The following is an 18,499-nucleotide window of genomic DNA, read 5'->3' as shown; positions in this document are numbered from 1 at the left end:
TCGAATGTTGGATAAAAAGCTTGAAAATTCTAATATTTGCTCAGTTACACCAAGGTCTATAAACCATTGTTTATTCAAAAAATTACCTTACATGTTAATTTCAACCTACTTTTGACTGATTAAAAATTTAGTGATAATTCAAGGCCAACACTTATATTGGCCATAACTCCCGTGTTTTAAAAAACGCTTCTGTCGGGGCACAATGGGTGGGGCGGAACGGGTTACCACCCAATGGTGGAGCACAATGGGGTGGTACCCCGTTCCGCCCCTGAGAATATTTGCAAGGTATTCTTTTTCTAACTAATATTATAAATGCGAATGTGAGTTCCTTTTTTGTTGGTTACGCTTTTATACCTCTAACGTCACTTTTTCAACTGCAGATGGTGCAAACATATAAAATAAAAAACCAGTTGACTCTCTTGGTCTGCGGGTGCTATGTTTAAAGATGTTGATGCAGTCATAAGTTGAGAAATAGGATACCTGGTGGCGTCTAATCGGTACAAAGTGCCATCATCAACACTTGAGAGGTATGTTTGGAAAAGACGGGAAAATCCAGAAGCTCTTGTTAATAAAAAGTTAAGAATGTTCCGCAACCGTTTTTAGAGCTAAGCAATAATTGAAGCTTGTAAACTACCTGAAAGATATGCAAAAACAACTCTTCGGAATGACTATAACGAATTTCCTCAACTGGTTTACCAGCTAGCAGAAAATTAAATTACACCCATAACTTCTGATCTGGATTAACAGAAAAGTTTAATATGAACAGTTATTATTGCTTATATAATAGTATTATATATTTGGCTTTTAAATGTTTATTTTGATTGGCCAATAACAAAATTGTTGTCAAAATAATAATCAAAGAAAAAATATTGGCCGATAAACTTTTTTGTAAATAAGGAATGATTAGCGAGATGTCTGTAAAAATAAATAATGATATTCTTTATTATGCTGTTAATGCGGCAAGTAGCAAATCTTGTTTTGTAAATATTTGTATTCCGACAAATAAAATAAAATATTGCTATTCCTATATGTAGGTATTCGGTATATAGGTATTAGATTTTTTGCTTTATTGATATTTCCAATTTTTTGGTTTTATTAAGTTGGTCATTGTATTCTCAAATATGTCAAATGTCAAAAAGTGAGACAGTCGGTCAGGTAGATTAATTATTTTCCGTGGTTTCCGGAGGTTTTGAAACGCAAGCATGGGTGATATTGTGGTTGATAATATGGAAAAGATCAATTTAAATGAAAAGGCATGAATTTCATATTATTTTAGTACTCAATTAATATGTTGACGTTATTCACACTCCGTACGATCCGCAATTCCTTTCACAGGAGATTCGCTTCCTTGGTTCGTAAGACATAATTTTCGACCGCATTGGGTCGTGCTGTTAATATTGTTCACGATTAATCAAAACTTAGTGTGTAGTTATTGGAATTTAATAACTCTGTGTGATCCCTGTAACTTGTGTATATATATATTCTCCGTATAAACAATTTGTTTTGACATCGCACCGCATAACCTATATTCCGTGCAGCAGGTGTATGACGCAATTTGAGCAACGCATGCAGATACTAGTGGTTTATCGTTTTTTTTTTACGATTGTAAATTACGTTGCCAAGTATTGTAAATGTAATGCGTAAAATATGTTACCTTAAGCTTTAAGGCATTCTTTACAGGCTGAATCCGTCACCAGTGATAAACAAAAACATTAATTAAAATCGCGCATTTCAAAATGGTTATGGTAATAAATATTTTTCGTGCTTAATTATTTTCTCAGTAAATATAAAATAAAATAATAATTTTAAAACAATCAGGTAAAAGCCGATTATCGCCGACTGTTACATGCTGATCTATGACTGTTTAACCATTATGTAAAACACAATTTTTAGCCATCATGTCCAGAGTTCTAGTTCTATTATGTGTCCGGATGGATGAGGAATACAGTTCTGTGTGTGTCATTCAATTACCCTAAAAAAAATGTTCTGAAAATAACAAATTACAATACTTTCTTTGATGACCCACACTTAAAAAAAAAATATATATATTATTTTGTCTGTGTCCAGGCAGTTGAAGAATAGGAAGAGTTCTGTGTGTGAAATAGAACTAGAATCCTGGACGAGTGTTTTCAACTCAATGCAACTCAAGTAAAAAATCACTAAAAAATGGTTGGCGTATTCGCTTACCACGCTCGAGGTCCTGGGTTCGATTCCTGGGAGGGTACATGAAATATTAGTTTATAAGGTAGTTTTACACTGCAATATTTCTAAAAAGGTATGATTTTGAAATAGATAAAAAAAAAACTCTGTTTAAATACAAGTAATCTTAAACAAAAACTTGCTCACTGATTTGTAAATAAATATAAAAATTAAGTGCTTAAAAACAAAGTGTTTTTATTTCAATTTGAATTAAAATGAAAAGCCACAAAGTTAGTGCTTCAAATAATAAATCTTATAAATTAAAATGCATTATAAAATTGAGTTTGTTTGCAGGCGAAGCTGAAAAAAGACAAAAAAAATGCTGCCAAAGGTGACGCTGGTGCTGTGAAGGAGTTGAATCCCCTCCCTGACTACATTCAGAAGAGGCTCACTCTGTGGGATAAGCTTAAGGCGGAGTATATCGCGGAGCTGGCCAGCAAGCCTGATGTACCCATATCCGTTACCCTGCCGGATGGGAAGGTCGTGGATGGAAAGGCGTGGAAAACCTGTCCTTACGATATTGCTCAGGGCATTAGGTAACATAAGATACCACTTTTCTGATTTGATGTCATGTAAGGATATGTTAAGGTTTTGCCAATATTGTCTCGATAACTGAACAATGTTTTGAGTATGTCCAAATGCTTGCAGACTGGCTAGATTTTCTCCCTAAGGAGTTGTTCATATTTAAATTTGTTGCAATAGAGATTTTCCCGTATTCCCACCTCAAAAATGTTTTCCCTCTGTTGCAACAAATTTAAATATGAACAACTCCTTAGGGAGAAAATCCAGCCAGTCTGCAAGCATTTGGACATACTCAAAACATTGTTGAATTAACTGCCTGGTAAAAGAAGAAGTATAAAAAAATGTTTTCAGGTGTTGCCTAGTAGGTGAATTGGTTCAGCCGGATGAATCTCATCCACATGATAAAGGTTTCAGTTCTTTTACTTCACAAAAGTCAACAGATGGAAGAGTTGAGGAAATGTGAATGTTACACAGTGTGTCATAAGCCCTGTTAATGCCTAGACTCCCATATTCCCATCTCAAAAAGGTTTTCCCTCTCTGTTGCAACAAATTTAAATTGTCTTGATAATATCGTGGGGTAATTACTACGTAAATTCAAAATCAACATTTTTGAGTTAACCACTAAAACAAATTTTTATGATATGTGTTCGTATGAGTGGATCCTTTGAGACAAAAGTGTCCGCAAACATATTAAATATCTTTCAAAAATCATTTTTCAATCAAAGATCATCAAAATCAAAGATTTTTTTCATAATTGTTTCGGCTTAGTTATATTTTATTTTATTTTTATTTTATTAGGGAAATCAACAGTTCTACATACATATTTTTAGTAAACAAACAGATATAGTGTATAAACTCAGAACCAATAACAGATTTCCACATAGTATACAAAGTTAGTAAAGAATATATATATTACATATCAAATAAATACAAACAATTTATACATATAAAAATGTTATTTTCAAGTACTCAATAATCAAATTAATTTTAAGAACATTAAGTTACTGTAAATTGGGCGGGATAAGGACAAAAAAGGACAAAAATGCTTGAAGAGAGGATAAGGAGGGGGGGGGGGAGATGTACATATTTATTATTATAATGTCTACTAAGTTACATAATACATTTTTAGTTTAAATTTTAAATCTGACAGAGTGATGTTTGTATAATCTATATTTTTAAATTTTGTATTGTACATTGAAAAAGTCCTACGAAAAAAAGCATTTTTAACATACGATGTCTTACTTGTTGGTACATGAAACAGGTGGTACCGTCTACAAATCCTGGCTGGCACATGTATTGTTATTAAAACAAGCAGCTCTGTACAGTCAACCATTCCTGTCACAATTTTGTAAAGCAGTAGTTGGTCCGCACACACTCTGCGGTATTGTAGAGAAATGATTCCATGGAAGGTGGAGGCAGTGAGAGTAGATACATAAGAAATACCGGTTTTGTATTTAAGGTACTTTATAAATTTGTTTTGAATATTTTCTATTCTACTTATATATATGGCATACTGGGGATTCCATATCTGAGAGGCGTATTCCAAATGGCTTCTGACAAATGTATAATATAATGAAATAAGGGCCTTTGGATTATCAAAGTGTTTACTCATTCGAATTATGAAGCCTAACATGCTCAATGCTTTAGAGGTAATTTTATTGATATGCGATTCAAAAAGTAGTTTTGAGTCTAAAACAATCCCAAGATCTTTAATTTCGTGCTTTCTCATTAGTACATTATTGTTTAGTTTGTAATCAAAATTAAGAATTTTTCTTCTCCTTGTGAATGTAATACAGACACATTTATTTATATTCAAAAACAGTTTATTTTCAATACAATAGTCAGTTAGACGATTAAGATCGTCTTGAATCATTAGGCAATCTTCTTGAGATTTAACTTTAGCGTATATTTTCATATCATCGGCATAAAGAAGAAATTTTGAATAACGAAAGCAAACATCAATGTCATTTATATATATAAGAAATAATAGGGGACCGAGTAGACTTCCCTGGGGAACACCAGAGGAGATTTCTGCCCAGTCAGATTTATACCCACCAATTACTACCGATTGACATCGATTACTAATATATGATATCAGCCAGCGCAGAAGATCACCATGTATACCTATAGCCAAAAGTTTGCGTGTTAAGACTGAATGGTCAACTTTGTCAAAGGCTTTGCTGTAGTCAGTATATATAGCATCAGTTTGGAAACCACTTTCCATTGTGTTTAAAATATCATTTGTAAATAAAGTAAGGTTTGTAACGGTCGAGCGTCCGGAGAAAAAGCCATGTTGTTGAGGACAGATATAGGATTTTACTGCATGGAATAATTTTTCATAAATAATTTTTTCAAATAATTTAGCGAATGTCGATAGTATTGAAATTGGCCTATAGTTGTTTGCGTCATTTTTTGATCCAGATTTAAATATGGGTGTGATGTTTGCTTTCTTCCATTGAGATGGAAAAACACATTCCTGGAGAGACTTTTTAAATAATATAAAAAGTGGGAGAGATAAATTTTGGTAGCACGCTTTAATAAAAATAGGAGGGATCCCGTCTGGTCCACTACCTTTATTTATGTCAAGTTCCTTAATGAATTTTTTTACGATTGCTTGGGTTATATCCGCATATTGGATATCAGCTGATCCATAATTAGAGTTATTTTGATTGAACAGAATAGGTATTGTTTTTGGAGTAAAAACGGTTTGATAATTAAAAAATAAATACGTAGGAAAATAAACTTCTTAATTACAACAGAAATAAACAATTCGAAGCATTATGTACTATTTCCAGCCAAGGTCTGGCCAGCAACACAGTGATAGCACGAGTGGACGGACTACTGTGGGACCTGGAGCGACCGCTGGAGGGAGACTGTAAATTAGAGCTGCTGAACTTCAGTGACGCGGACGCTCAGCAGGTGTTTTGGCACTCCACGGCGCACATCTTGGGAGAGGCTCTTGAGAGGGTTAGTAATATTAAAAATTCAGTGCTGTAAATATTTTATGATGTACTATATTAACGATTTGTAAAAGGCACTTGTGCTAACAAACTACCATTATCTTGTATTTTATGTACATGTTGGAATTATGCTAGTGGAAAGCATGGGAGCTTCTACAACTTCTGGAACTTCTTCCAGTTTGAGGTTGACAGGAGAAAACGGTGTTGTGCGTTGAGGTGTATTTATTACAAGTTAAAATAAACAGATTAATTGCTTGAGTAACTGGCTGATTGACTAAGTAACTAAGGCTTAGTTTGTCAATAAATAATATAAACCCGATACATTAATTTTATGTGACATGTTGATACCAAATCATGTATGTTTTTATCAGTGAAATGCTTGATAAATAATATCATGAATTCCTTAATAAATAGTTATTATATTGATTTTTAGTTTTGTTTTCTCCTATTGTAAAGCTCGGAAAGTTAATCAAAGTTATTTATTTTTGTTAGGTTTATGGTGGGTGTTTGTGCTACGGTCCTCCAATTGATGGCGGCTTCTACTATGATATGTTCCTCCCAGAAAAAGGGGTGAGTTTGCCATTATAATTTAATAATATTTATCTATATCTACTTTTACTATGCTTCTGATTTTTTCCAAGCTATGTGGCCTTATAATCTGGTTGTGTAAGGGCAATAAATATAAGATACGGGGTCGGTAGTGTATCTTCATGATCGTTATTTATCTTCAACTGTATGATGAAGCCGTCATGATGAAGGTATACCTGCTGTATCTTTCGATTGTGATTTCCCCCATATGCCAGTCCATGAACTATGAAATATGGCAGTGTGAAATCATTTTCTTAAATAAATATTTTTTATCAACCTTGTTGAGATCAAACCTGAGATCTCATGCATGGTAAGCAAATGCGCTAACCATTAGACTACGAGGTTGTCAAATCTTTTGGATCGGGTTCGAGAAGATCATAATAATGTAAAAAATTTCAGATATCTTCTTCAGATTTCCCGTATCTGGAAACCCTGATGAAAAGTATCGTGAAGGAGAAGCAGCCCTTTGAGCGACTGGAAGTTAGCAAGGAGCAGCTGCTAGAGATGTTCTCCTACAACCCCTTCAAGGTGCGCATCCTGCAGGAGAAGGTGGACGCCCCTAGCACCACCATTTACCGCTGTGGGCCGCTCATCGACCTCTGCCGAGGACCGCACGTCCGCCACACGGGGAACATCAAAGCTCTTAAAGTCACCAAGGTAGAGCTTACTATTTTATTTTATTTCTCAGTTTGCAGGCTGTAATTTAAAACAAAATACAGACACAAATAGTAGAAGATGGTCTCAGTATTATAAGTAGACTCATTTCTGTAATTCATTGAGTGGTATAGTATAAGTTAGTTCTTGTAGTATAAGTAGACTCATTTCTGTCCCATCTTTAATGGTTCAAGTAGTATATATCTGGAATATTTCTGTTGTTTGAGTTGATAAATATCAAACGCCAGTATGTCCACCCAATTTTTTTTTTGAGATTTGTTCCACAAAATGTAGTAGAAAAAAATATGATCATTTCAGTACTGTTTAATTAAAACACGTCCTCTTTATTGCAATGAAAACACTGTCAAAAAACTCTGTTTCAATTCAGAAGCTAGTAGGTTTGCATGGACATTGTGGTGGATTGTTGTGGACATAATGGCGTTTGATATTTATCAACTCATTTGTAAAAATTACACAAATGTTGTTACACAGGCGAAATGATCTTTAAATAATAACCCATTTTGCAAAATATGAGTTCAGTAGCTAAATAATTGGGTTCATAATAATGTTTTTTTGCTCTCCTGAAAAGTTTCACTTTTGCAGCTATACTCTTATGTCCATCTACTGAAGAATTTTGACCCATTTTGGAACACAACTGTTCCTTGTCAAGGTGTTAATTTTACAAAAGCTTTACATTTTGGTAAAGTATCTGGGGTCCAAACTACGAATTCCCATAAAAGGAATATTGGATCAAAAGACATTATAATAATCTAAGTAAAGGGCTGATTTTTAAATCTTTAGTTTGGCTATTAATTTGAGGCAAATTATATATTTTTTTCTTTCCCAGAATTCTTCTACATATTGGGAAGGAAAGGCTGATGCGGAGTCTTTGCAGAGAGTGTACGGCATATCCTTCCCTGACTCCAAACAGCTCAAGGAATGGGAGAAGATCCAGGAAGAAGCTGCTAAGAGAGACCACAGGAAGATTGGAAGAGTGAGCTGAAATCATTATTATTTATGATAAAAACTAAAAAAAGATTGTACTGAAGTTAGGTGTGTCCTTTCTTACCCCCTTAACATACCAGCCTAGGATAGTGTATTAGTACACCAATTGCAGTGTATCTCAAGGCAAAGAAACTCTCTCTACAATACGTGTCTCATGTCTGAAGATGGTTATCATGCCCGACTCTAGGCATGGCTCGTCTGTGAACAGTCTCCCTCCACCTCCAACGGTCTTGTGCTGTTTTTTAGGCATTTTTCAGTGATAGTTCTGATAATTCAGTGACCAAGCCAATAATTTAAGATAGCCATCTTGTAACGCCCACGGCATCACTGCATATCATGGCCGCTACATAACGCCATAGCTTTCCTAAGAAACCATAGCTTTACGCACCATGTTTCACAACCATAAGTGACCATTGGCTCATTCTTATTTTATCTTTATGAATTTTTTTGTGTTTCCTTAGGAACAAGAGTTGTTTTTCTTCAATGAGTTGTCTCCTGGCTCGTGCTTCTTCCTCCCCCGGGGGGCACATATCTACAACACCCTAATGCAGTTCATTCGGGAGCAGTACCGCAAGAGGGGCTTCCAGGAGGTGGTTACTCCCAACATCTACAATGTCAAACTCTGGCAGACCAGTGGCCATTGGGCGCATTATGAGGTGAGGCATTATTTTCACACAAGAATTCACTCCAAAAAGGGCAAAAGCCATCTGTCAAACTAAAAGACAAACTTTTATGTGAAATGCCGACTATCTAAGTAGAAAAATAGAGACATACTTATAATTACTAGTAATTCAAAAATAAACTCAATGCTTTTTAATTTTGGCGGGTGAGCAAATAAATCCTCAAATTTGTGTATATTTTAATGATCACCCGGGCTGAAATACATAGCTTGGAATTTTTACTGCATTAATACAACCCCTTGTAACAATGTCAACTTTCTGATGAAATCAAAGGAGATATGAATGGCACATTAATGTGCAGAAAGAGTTGCTGAGGACAGAATGGAAAAGGGGATGCAGAAGTTTACTGCACTGCAGGATTTAAACTATCAGTATTATTATGAACTAAGACAAACATTTTGCACATTTAGAAAAAATGACAATATTTTATATATTAGATAAAAAAAAAATATCTAGAGTGTCTTGTTATGTGGGATAAATTTTACTACTACCATCATGCTATTTCTCCATAGTGCTGGAAGATAGGATGGACCGCCACACACGTCTATCCTAACATACATTCCTAGCCCCTTCCACATTCATACATGCCCTTCGGTTTTGTTTGCTTTCGACATGACTAGACTTGAGATTTTGGTTTATCTAATCATGCCACGTCTTTCTTGATCATCTTCGTTCTACTACCTTCGTTCTTCTACCATTCATTCATCTTCGTTCTACTACCATTCATTCTCGCCATACTGTTTTACCATTCTTTCGTCATCCATCAGTTCTACATGACCAAAACTGCTAAATTTAACTAACATGTATTTTTATCCCTTGCTAATATTTATTATTTTGTGTTTCAGGAAAACATGTTTTCGTTTGATGTAGAAAAGGAAACATACGCTTTGAAACCTATGAACTGTCCGGGACACTGGTAATTATTTTATTTGCCTCTATGTCTATCTATGTATATGTACTAAACATGAATTAATTTAGACCTTATTTAGTCCCAAAACTTATAAACATATTTTTGATCAAAGTCCATGACACCACTACAAGACCACGACCCGATTACATTGAAAGTATCCTGACGTGGAGGACTGATGACGTCACCAGTACAAAATTTCACTGAGAATGTTAAAAATAAGAATTCTTAGGTCTGCCAACAAATATTCTAGTCTTTTCATGTGATCACTGAATCAAATTTAACTGTAACTACCTCTCTCCGTCTTAAGTCCAATTTTGTTCCCTCTCTTCTAACGCAAATGAACTTTTATATGAGGAAACCTATCCAGCATTGTCTTTTTTAGTATACTTTTTTATACACTGTTGTTTATTTTTTACGAGGTACTGTGTGTAACATATCGTCGAAAAGTCACTAACCATAAAAGGTCAGTTTAAAGTTGAATATGCCATTCAAAGTGTAAAATTACAAAAGTCACCAAGGTTACTTAGAAAAAAGTTTCGTAAATCAACACTATTTGTTATTGACTTTCAATAAAATCTTAACAAGTTTAATATAAATCACTAAAGGCAGATGTAATTCAACAGTTTAGGCGGATTTATATTTATAAGTACAACAGTTTTCTTTCCAAAAACAACATTTTGTTTGTGTTTAGGTATTTGTATAACAAAATATAAAACAATAAACATGTTAAAAAATATTTGCTTAAATAAAACAATTTTTGAACACAAAAATATTTATATGTAATATTTCCTTCCTTTCACTAACTATTTTGGGTTGCATTGTCTAGATTATAAACAAGCAAAAGTCCTAAACCAAATTTTAGCCACCATGCCACATCAAAAACCTTCCAGACATATTAAAATGTATCTGAAAGAAAAGGTTACTAATGGAATTTATTAAAAGACATGAAGGAATTGTGTTGTACACATAAAACCTCCAAAACACGAAAATCAGTTTTTTTTCTTGTTTTCCAAACTTTTGAATTGCAATTTTTAGAATGGTGTTGCTTAGGTTAGTGACTTGCCTGAAAGGCGACAATATCCCCTGTGTAAAAAGTGGTTCTAGTCCATTATATTATGTCTGTTTTTCTATCATATAATGTGTATTGTCCTTGTAAATGCCCACTGGGCGTATATAAAATAAATATACTAATATATATCTACTGACATTAGTTAAGTTATAGATTTTGAAGTATTAAAATAAAACACCCAAGTCTCCCATTGATCAAATGTTTGTAGTCTCATGTTTGAATGGAGAGTCCGCTCATGGCGCGAGTTGCCCCTGCGGCTAGCGGACTGGGGTGTGCTTCACCGCAATGAGCTATCCGGGGCCCTCACTGGGCTCACCCGCGTACGCCGCTTCCAGCAGGACGACGCGCACATCTTCTGCACGCACTCGCAGATTAAGCAGGAAATTGTAAGTATAGACTGGATACAATGTACATATTTTAAAAAACTGTTTTTTATTAGTACAAGAAGTTTTGCTAGATTCAACGATTGAAATGTTACATGTAATACACTAGTTTATTGTTGTCTTTATGAAAATTTTTTTATTTATTTATTTTTGCACCACAACAGGCGATGAGGCCCAATTACAGTGGTGAATTACATCACAGAACACCCAGGCTTGAGAAAAATCACATTTATTTTTTTGTGTTTTCACCGAGAATCGAACCCGGAACCTTCCGTATGTGAGTCAAGCGTCTTGACCATTACACCACGGAGGCCGCCATAAATATATGCATTATCAGTGGCGGGTCCTAAATAAGCCACAAATGCTTATTCTAGGGCCCCTACTTTACAAAATTTACGCATAATAATTGGATAATATTGAAAAAATATTCTCATATTTGAGCTAAGAATAAATTATCCACATATCGTACGCACAATTTTTATGCACATATCCCAAGCTATCGCTCATTGTTGTCAGCTGTCATTGAGTCTTTAAATACTACAAAAAAACAATATGCAACAAATAATCACAGAGTTTATTATTTATATAATAATTATATATTTAAATACAAGCCAAATTATCACGGAGGAAAGCTGGATTGTAAAATAGAGTAGTTTGTTATGAAATAGTGGTGAGATTGAGAAAAAATAAATTATATTAAATAATCTTGGACAGACGGAAGCTATCCATCTCTCCACTTACTTAGAGGAAGTGGGAACATCTGGTGATTGGGAACTTGAGATTAAATAGAAGATCGCGACTTCCTCGTGCCATACCGGATACGGATGGGTTAAAGTTAATTCGCCATGTATTTTCCCTGTCACAATAATGTGAATCTAATTAAACCTAAATTAATTTACAGCCCAAAATAATTATACTTAAATATATCCTGAAAATGTGTAATGAGGAAGGTAGTTTAAAATACTTAGAATGTTTTACGTATCCGTGTTGATATATTTTTTTCATTACAATATTTTTGCATCTGTCTAAATTGACCATGACGGACAACTGTCCGTATACATATTCTTCTCCAACAGTCTAAAAAAATAAGGTGTTTAATTATTTATTATTCTAAAGTTACTTAATAAAAATTATAATTATAGGTTAGTGCCCTCGCCTTCTTGAAGGATGTGTATCAAGTATTCGGTTTTACATTCAGTTTGTGTCTCTCCACCAGACCAGAAAAATACCTAGGGGAGGTGGAAGTATGGAACGAGGCTGAGAAGGTGCGTACTTCATCCTCTTGAACTCGTCTCCGATCTCTCCCTACAAACTGATCCTGTCTCCCTTAATTTATTAAATAATAACTTAATAATACTGATCCTGATCCTGCCTCCTCTTTCACAGTAGTAGCTGCTCGATGGTGAAATAATCTACTGACTAATGTTAGAGACACCTCTTCTTTATTTACATTTAATCAAAATTGAAATGTCACTATTGAAATGTTTGAGTTGTTCCTTTCTCCTTCTTCTTTCCTTCCCACCCCCTCTCTTCTCTCTTCATAGTATAGTGTAAGTTTTTAGTTAGTTTAAATTTTTTGTATAAAATTATAAGATTCTACATAATTACATAGAATATGTCCATGTATTTGTAATTTTCTCAAACTGAGCAGTTTGGGTAGGTAGGAAGATACTGCTCTAGGGCAATATGTCCGCCATTATATGTATATATAATTTGTATATGTATATAAAGTGTTAAATAAATAATAACACACGGCAGCAAAAAATAACTTTTTTGTCTCTGAAAAAAATGCAATTCTGGTAGTATTTTTTTTCCTGAATTCAAACATGGTATCGGTTTCCAAGATACAGATATAATTTCAAACATATTCATTAGTTTCTCAAACTTTTCATCATGCATTAATGATCGTATTTGTGGACCAACCAACATATTGTGGCTTTTTAGGCTGTGCCCGTGTTAGGCCATAATTTATTATTTATTTACGGACATATTCAGTCCATTTACCAATGCTAAATACATTTCTTTGTAATATATACAGGTACTTATTGGTATTCAACAGGTATTGAAATAAAATACAACTACTCTCATCCCAAGAAAGTATTCTATAAAAAATATGTTAGGGATAATGGAGGACACAGCGGACCACAGGTGTGTGATAGATTGTCAAAATATATTTTAATTTTGGGTCTATTTTCTGTTATTCGTAAATAACCGTATTAGAAAATGGAAAATAAGTTGTATTCATATGTTTATTTTTTCTATTTTACTTTGTAGGCTTTGGCTGAGTCTCTAGAGAACTTTGGGGAGACGTGGTCCATCAAGGAGGGTGATGGAGCTTTTTACGGCCCCAAAATTGACATCACCCTGTCAGATGCGCTGCGCCGAGCTCACCAGTGCGCCACCATACAGTTAGATTTTCAACTCCCTATCAGGTTCAACCTGAATTATATCAAGTAAGTATTATAGGTGTGATATACCTGATGCGCTAATAATATAATGCATTAATAATTAAATAATAAAACAAACATTTTTGTGGATGTATCATCCATAGATTCATGACGCACACCAAATCATTTCACCTGAAGGCGGAAGCGTAGACCGAAGCAGCTTTGAATTTTCTGATTTTATTTTATTTTGTTTGTAAAACTAACATATTTACAGTTTAACAGTCAAAAAATATTACATATTTCATGGAAAATATCAGGCTTACACAAATTGTATTAGATGTTAACGTAAGTTTTGTCTGTTTTTTTACAAATTTAAAATGAGTACCAAAATTAAAACAAAATGGTAAAGGTTATGCGTCATTCGATAAAAAAAATTCTGCTCTACAAGAAATTTTGTTTGCCTTTAAGTTACCTATATTATTTTATTCGATTACAAACCTTCAAAACAGAATGTCAAGTAGACGAAAGTGAGCATTTTCGACACCTTCTGTTCACATTCAATTGAGGGAATAAAGCTGCTTGCGATATTGAGTACGATGAAGATGCTATAAATCATCGACTAATTTGTTGTAAAATAATGGATAGGAACGAAAGTTTTCACGGTCACTGTTATTAATTTGTTTCTTTTTTGGGTGATACCGTGTGTGTTGGATTTGTTCCGACGTTTCGGCTACCATTGCAGGAGCCATCTTCACTCAGTTTACCCTAAAGATGGCTCTTGCAGTGGTAGCCGAAACGTCAAGCAAATCCAACACACACGGTATCACTCAAAAAATAAACAAATAGACAAAATAATGGAATACGTTATTTACTAATTTGTTTTAATCTTTTATTGTGCCCTCTTGTTTTCATTTGGAAAAAAAACAGACATAACTTATGTTACACCAATACAATATATGAAGGGGTTAAAAACAAAAATGCCACTTTTGGGAATACCAATAAAAACAGTGACAAAAAGATTATTTATTTTAATTTCAATGTACACATTAAACCTGAAATCTTTTCGCTACTTGTTATACCACGCACAAGTTGCACATTGAACTTGGAAGGAAGTTTTCTCACTACTGGTTTTGATGGTCATCCCATAAACAGTGGTGTTTATGCTTTTAACCCTCTTATATTGTTAAACTCTTTTTCTTTATTGAGCTTATAAAGAAATTATTGTTGATGTTTTTTTCAGTGAAAATGGAGAAAGAGTTCGTCCCGTGATGATCCACCGCGCCGTCCTCGGCTCCGTGGAGCGGATGGTGGCCGTCCTGACGGAGCAGTACGCCGGGCGTTGGCCGTTCTGGCTCTCTCCTCGTCAGGCTTGTGTCATTCCAGTTCTCTCCTCCTGCGATCAGTATGCACTAGAGGTACGCTAAACTACATTACAGGCCAAAATATAGCGTGGAATTTATAATTCATAAAAGACAACGTAATTTTATTTTAATCTATTGATTGTTCAATTTATATTTCTAGGTAAGAGACAAATTGGTAGCGGCCGGTTTCATGGCTGAAGCAGATACTGATGCTGGAGACACCCTCAACAAGAAAGTCAGGAATGCACAACTGGCCTATTTCAACTTTATTTTAGGTAAAACTTTTGTTAATTCATCGTTTGTAATACAAATGTTGTGGTTTTTTATTATGTATGTACAAACAAAAGAATTTCAAACTTAGTTGTTATTTATTGCAACAGGGAGGGAAAACTCTTTTGAGAACTAAATATGGAAGTGTAGGCATTTACAGAGTTTATAACCTATCATTGGCTGGTTTCCCCTATCTGTTACGATAAATTTCAATTATAATCCGTAGGGACGAAATTCATGTCTGCAAGCATTTGGACATATTCAAAATATTGTTGAATTAAAACTACTATGCAGTGAATTGGCTTTATTTAATGGGTTTGCAGACACTTCTCATAGGATCCACTCATATGGACACATATCATAACTTACTTCTTCTTTGGAATATTTAACTCCCGATTGGACTGTAGTTGATGGTTTGAAGTAAATCTTATTTGACTAACATACCGGGACACTTTTGTTGCTGACTGTTTTTTGCAGGGACACAATATCTCCTCCTGCCTTATAATTACTTCACATATAATTATGTATGTCTTTTGGACTGAATGCCATAAATAGCTATCATTTCCTAAATGAAAGACGATTTTGACGGCTATAGCCGGTATATCCTGTCAATCTAAACCGATATATTTTCATTTTTTATACATATTTAATAACCGGCGTGCGTGCATGAGAAGATGCAGAGGAAGCGAGGTATGTATGCAAAGACAGAGTGATAAGGTGTTCTATCCTCTCTGCCTACCCCTAGGGCGAAACGGCACTATGGTTTTTTGCTGTTGTTAATACATATTTATTTATTTATTTTCAGTTCACAAACAGTAAAAAATATCACAATTTATAAATAATTCATAAAATAAACAATAATAACATTAAACATATTTCACCAATTATATGTGAACACCAATAATCACAAAGAAATTTTTTTTAATGTTAAATGGACCAAAATTTAATTTCTAAAGCTGTGTTTTTTTTTAGTATTGGGTGAAAAGGAGAAGGCTGCAGGTACTGTGAACGTACGAACGCGAGACAATATTGTCCACGGAGAGATGACTCTACAGGAACTATTGGATCGCTTTAGTAATCTGGCCTCTACCCGCTCCCTTGCCGAGGACACCTTAGCGTAATTTATCTCCCGCATTATTGTCAAAGATCGCTTATTTATTTACGGATAATAAAACTTTTTATAACTCTACACACCGCAAGATTTATTTATTCGATATTAAAATTATAATGTATCTTGTTCATTTGGAAGGTCAGTCTTACAGAGGACTGAAAAAACAACTTTGAAAGCAGAATATTAAATAATAATAAAAAAAATTGATGACACCTTTGCGGACTAATATTACTAAATATATACAGTACGGGGCACCCAAATTACATTTCAATATTGTGATCTCTTCCAAGTAAAATTTTGAGAATTCCACCTTAGTATTTTGACAACACGTAAAGGATTTTTTAAACTGCCATCCGTTAGTTTTTATTAGCACTAAATGGCTCTAAAAATTAAGCATTAATAAAAATATAGTTTACGCATAAATACAATATAATTTGACCATAAGTATTATCTTTGGTTGTTATTTCTACAATTATTCTTATATTTAAAATATTTTCCTTCTTCTGGTGGTTGGAATAGACTGTATGAACACCATTATTACTGCTCAATGAGTTTTTCCGGGTTATTATGCCGTGTGTCGTTCGTACTCTTTTCTGACATTTCGGATCGCATTACAGCGTCCAACAGAGTGTATGTTGGATTTAAGGAGGTAAACATGAACAGAAAATATAAAAGGAAAAGTAATGAAATCTACTAAACCGCGAAACTGGCTTGTCGGCAGGATGAAAAGGAAAAACTCATGGGCATCTAAACGGCCATGAAAATCTATAAAATTTAAGCATTTTTATATTTTAATCACAATACCTATTGTACCGGGTTGTGGTACCGTGGTAGCATCGCTGACTAATGGATGAGAGGTCTGAGGTTCAACCCCCCGCGTAAATGCAACTTTCTGTGTGATGATGTGATTCTCATTTTTCCAGCTCAGTTTTTCATGACATTTAGAAAATGGCCCCAAAATTTTAGTATACTGTCAGGATCAAAACATTCTGGGGAATTTTATTATAAAAGTGTATATTTTTTATAAATACAGTAAAACTGAGGTTTTACATTTCTCAAATTTGCATTTTTCCATCTTTTACACCATAATGTTCAGGTCCCATTTTTTCTTCATACATTATCATACAAATAATTTCTCTAATTAATGTTTTTTTTACATTTTCCACCGGTTTTACGTTGTTAAAAATCTAAATTAATGAATGTGATGTGTCAAAAAAGCCAAAATTATATCAAACTAAAAACGTCTGCACGCCACTGCATGTACCACGCGAGTGCGCAAACTTGTTTTACATAATCAATGAATTAAAGAATAGAAGCAGGTAAACAACTAATGAAGGGTAAATTATTGTCTTAAACTAAATTCAAAGCAGGTGCAGTGTAATTGACCTTTTTGTTTAAGTGTTTTCCTTTAGGGTTTTCTTTTGAACAAAAACGCCTTATTGACATGTTACTAAATTGTGACGCGTTTATGAATAATAAAGTCTTTATATCAATAAATTATGATGCAGAAAGTTTTAAAATGAAGCAATAGAAATAATAAAAGTTATTAACATAATGTGAAAAGAAGACGGTTGAAATTTAAAATCACTGAAATTTCAGCGATCTTAAGTGGTAAAGACAAAAACCAAAAATAAATTTTCAACCAAAATGTAATACCATATATGTATGTATTTCATGCAAATTCTAAATTTTATTTTCGTGTTAAATTTGAGTATTTACATATAATTTATTTAAACTCGTTCTTAAAATAAACAAAAAAAATACAGAAATGTTATTTGAAAAAATACAAAAATATTTAAATCTTTTTAATGAAATCGTTGAAAATAGGTAAAAATACCAATTATGCCAATTTTTACAATATGAATTTTTCTGACGGAAATTTTTTTTTTTATGTAATTATTCTATTTTTTTCCATACATTTTTAATTTCCTTACTTTTCTCAGTTGCTCCCTTGAAAAATGCAAAAAAAGGATTTTACTGTATTTTTTTTTACGTAATCATTATGATCTTTTCTATAATATTTTTAGCCTTAAATAAATAATTTAGGTTTGAGGCCATTTTCAACGAGTAGTAAATAACTATATGGGAATCCAGTAGAGGTAGAGTGGGGTTCGAACCTCGGACTTTCTATCAGTGAGTCCGCAACACTAGCCAAGGGACTACAACCCGGTACAAGAAGCATGAAGACCTAATAATGTTCCATTATCACTCCCTTACCCGCACTGTAACCAAATGCAGCGTATCCTGGTTATTTGTTACTTGAAGCCAAGAAGATCAGTCTTACACTTCTGATGCCAGTCCAGGGACTAAGAAATATTGCAGCGAAAAAACACCTTTTAAAATAACAATGTTAGAATGTCAATTTTTTGTCAGTTTAAAACACAGATTTGTAAATTTTCA

At 33.9% G+C, this 18,499-nt stretch overlaps 1 protein-coding gene across 3 annotated transcripts; it reads left to right on the top strand.

The window, feature by feature from the left end:
* The first annotated feature begins 1,126 nt into the window (after positions 1–1,126).
* Positions 1,127–16,177, top strand: ThrRS (threonine--tRNA ligase). 3 transcript variants are annotated; one of them, XM_088242867.1, is made up of 14 exons: positions 1,127–1,253; positions 2,494–2,735; positions 5,517–5,688; positions 6,174–6,251; positions 6,669–6,926; positions 7,771–7,917; positions 8,390–8,584; positions 9,454–9,524; positions 10,796–10,973; positions 12,113–12,235; positions 13,245–13,423; positions 14,598–14,772; positions 14,879–14,993; positions 15,961–16,177. In XM_088242867.1, the coding sequence occupies exons 1-14, from the start codon at positions 1,203–1,205 to the stop codon at positions 16,107–16,109; spliced, it is 2,133 nt and encodes a 710-aa protein (XP_088098993.1). In that variant the 5' UTR covers positions 1,127–1,202; the 3' UTR covers positions 16,110–16,177. The 3 variants fall into 3 exon arrangements, with proteins under 3 accessions (XP_088098993.1, XP_088098987.1, XP_088099002.1); XM_088242861.1 differs by having other exon boundaries at positions 1,127–1,351; XM_088242876.1 differs by lacking the exon at positions 1,127–1,253 and adding an exon at positions 1,356–1,745.
* Positions 16,178–18,499: the final 2,322 nt, after the last annotated feature.

Source organism: Micrasema longulum, unplaced genomic scaffold, assembly GCF_059751315.1.
Source record: "Micrasema longulum isolate JH-2025_06_02 unplaced genomic scaffold, ASM5975131v1 h1tg000020l, whole genome shotgun sequence".
Lineage (NCBI taxonomy): Eukaryota > Metazoa > Arthropoda > Insecta > Trichoptera > Brachycentridae > Micrasema > Micrasema longulum.
This window is presented reverse-complemented; position numbering and strand designations above follow the sequence as displayed.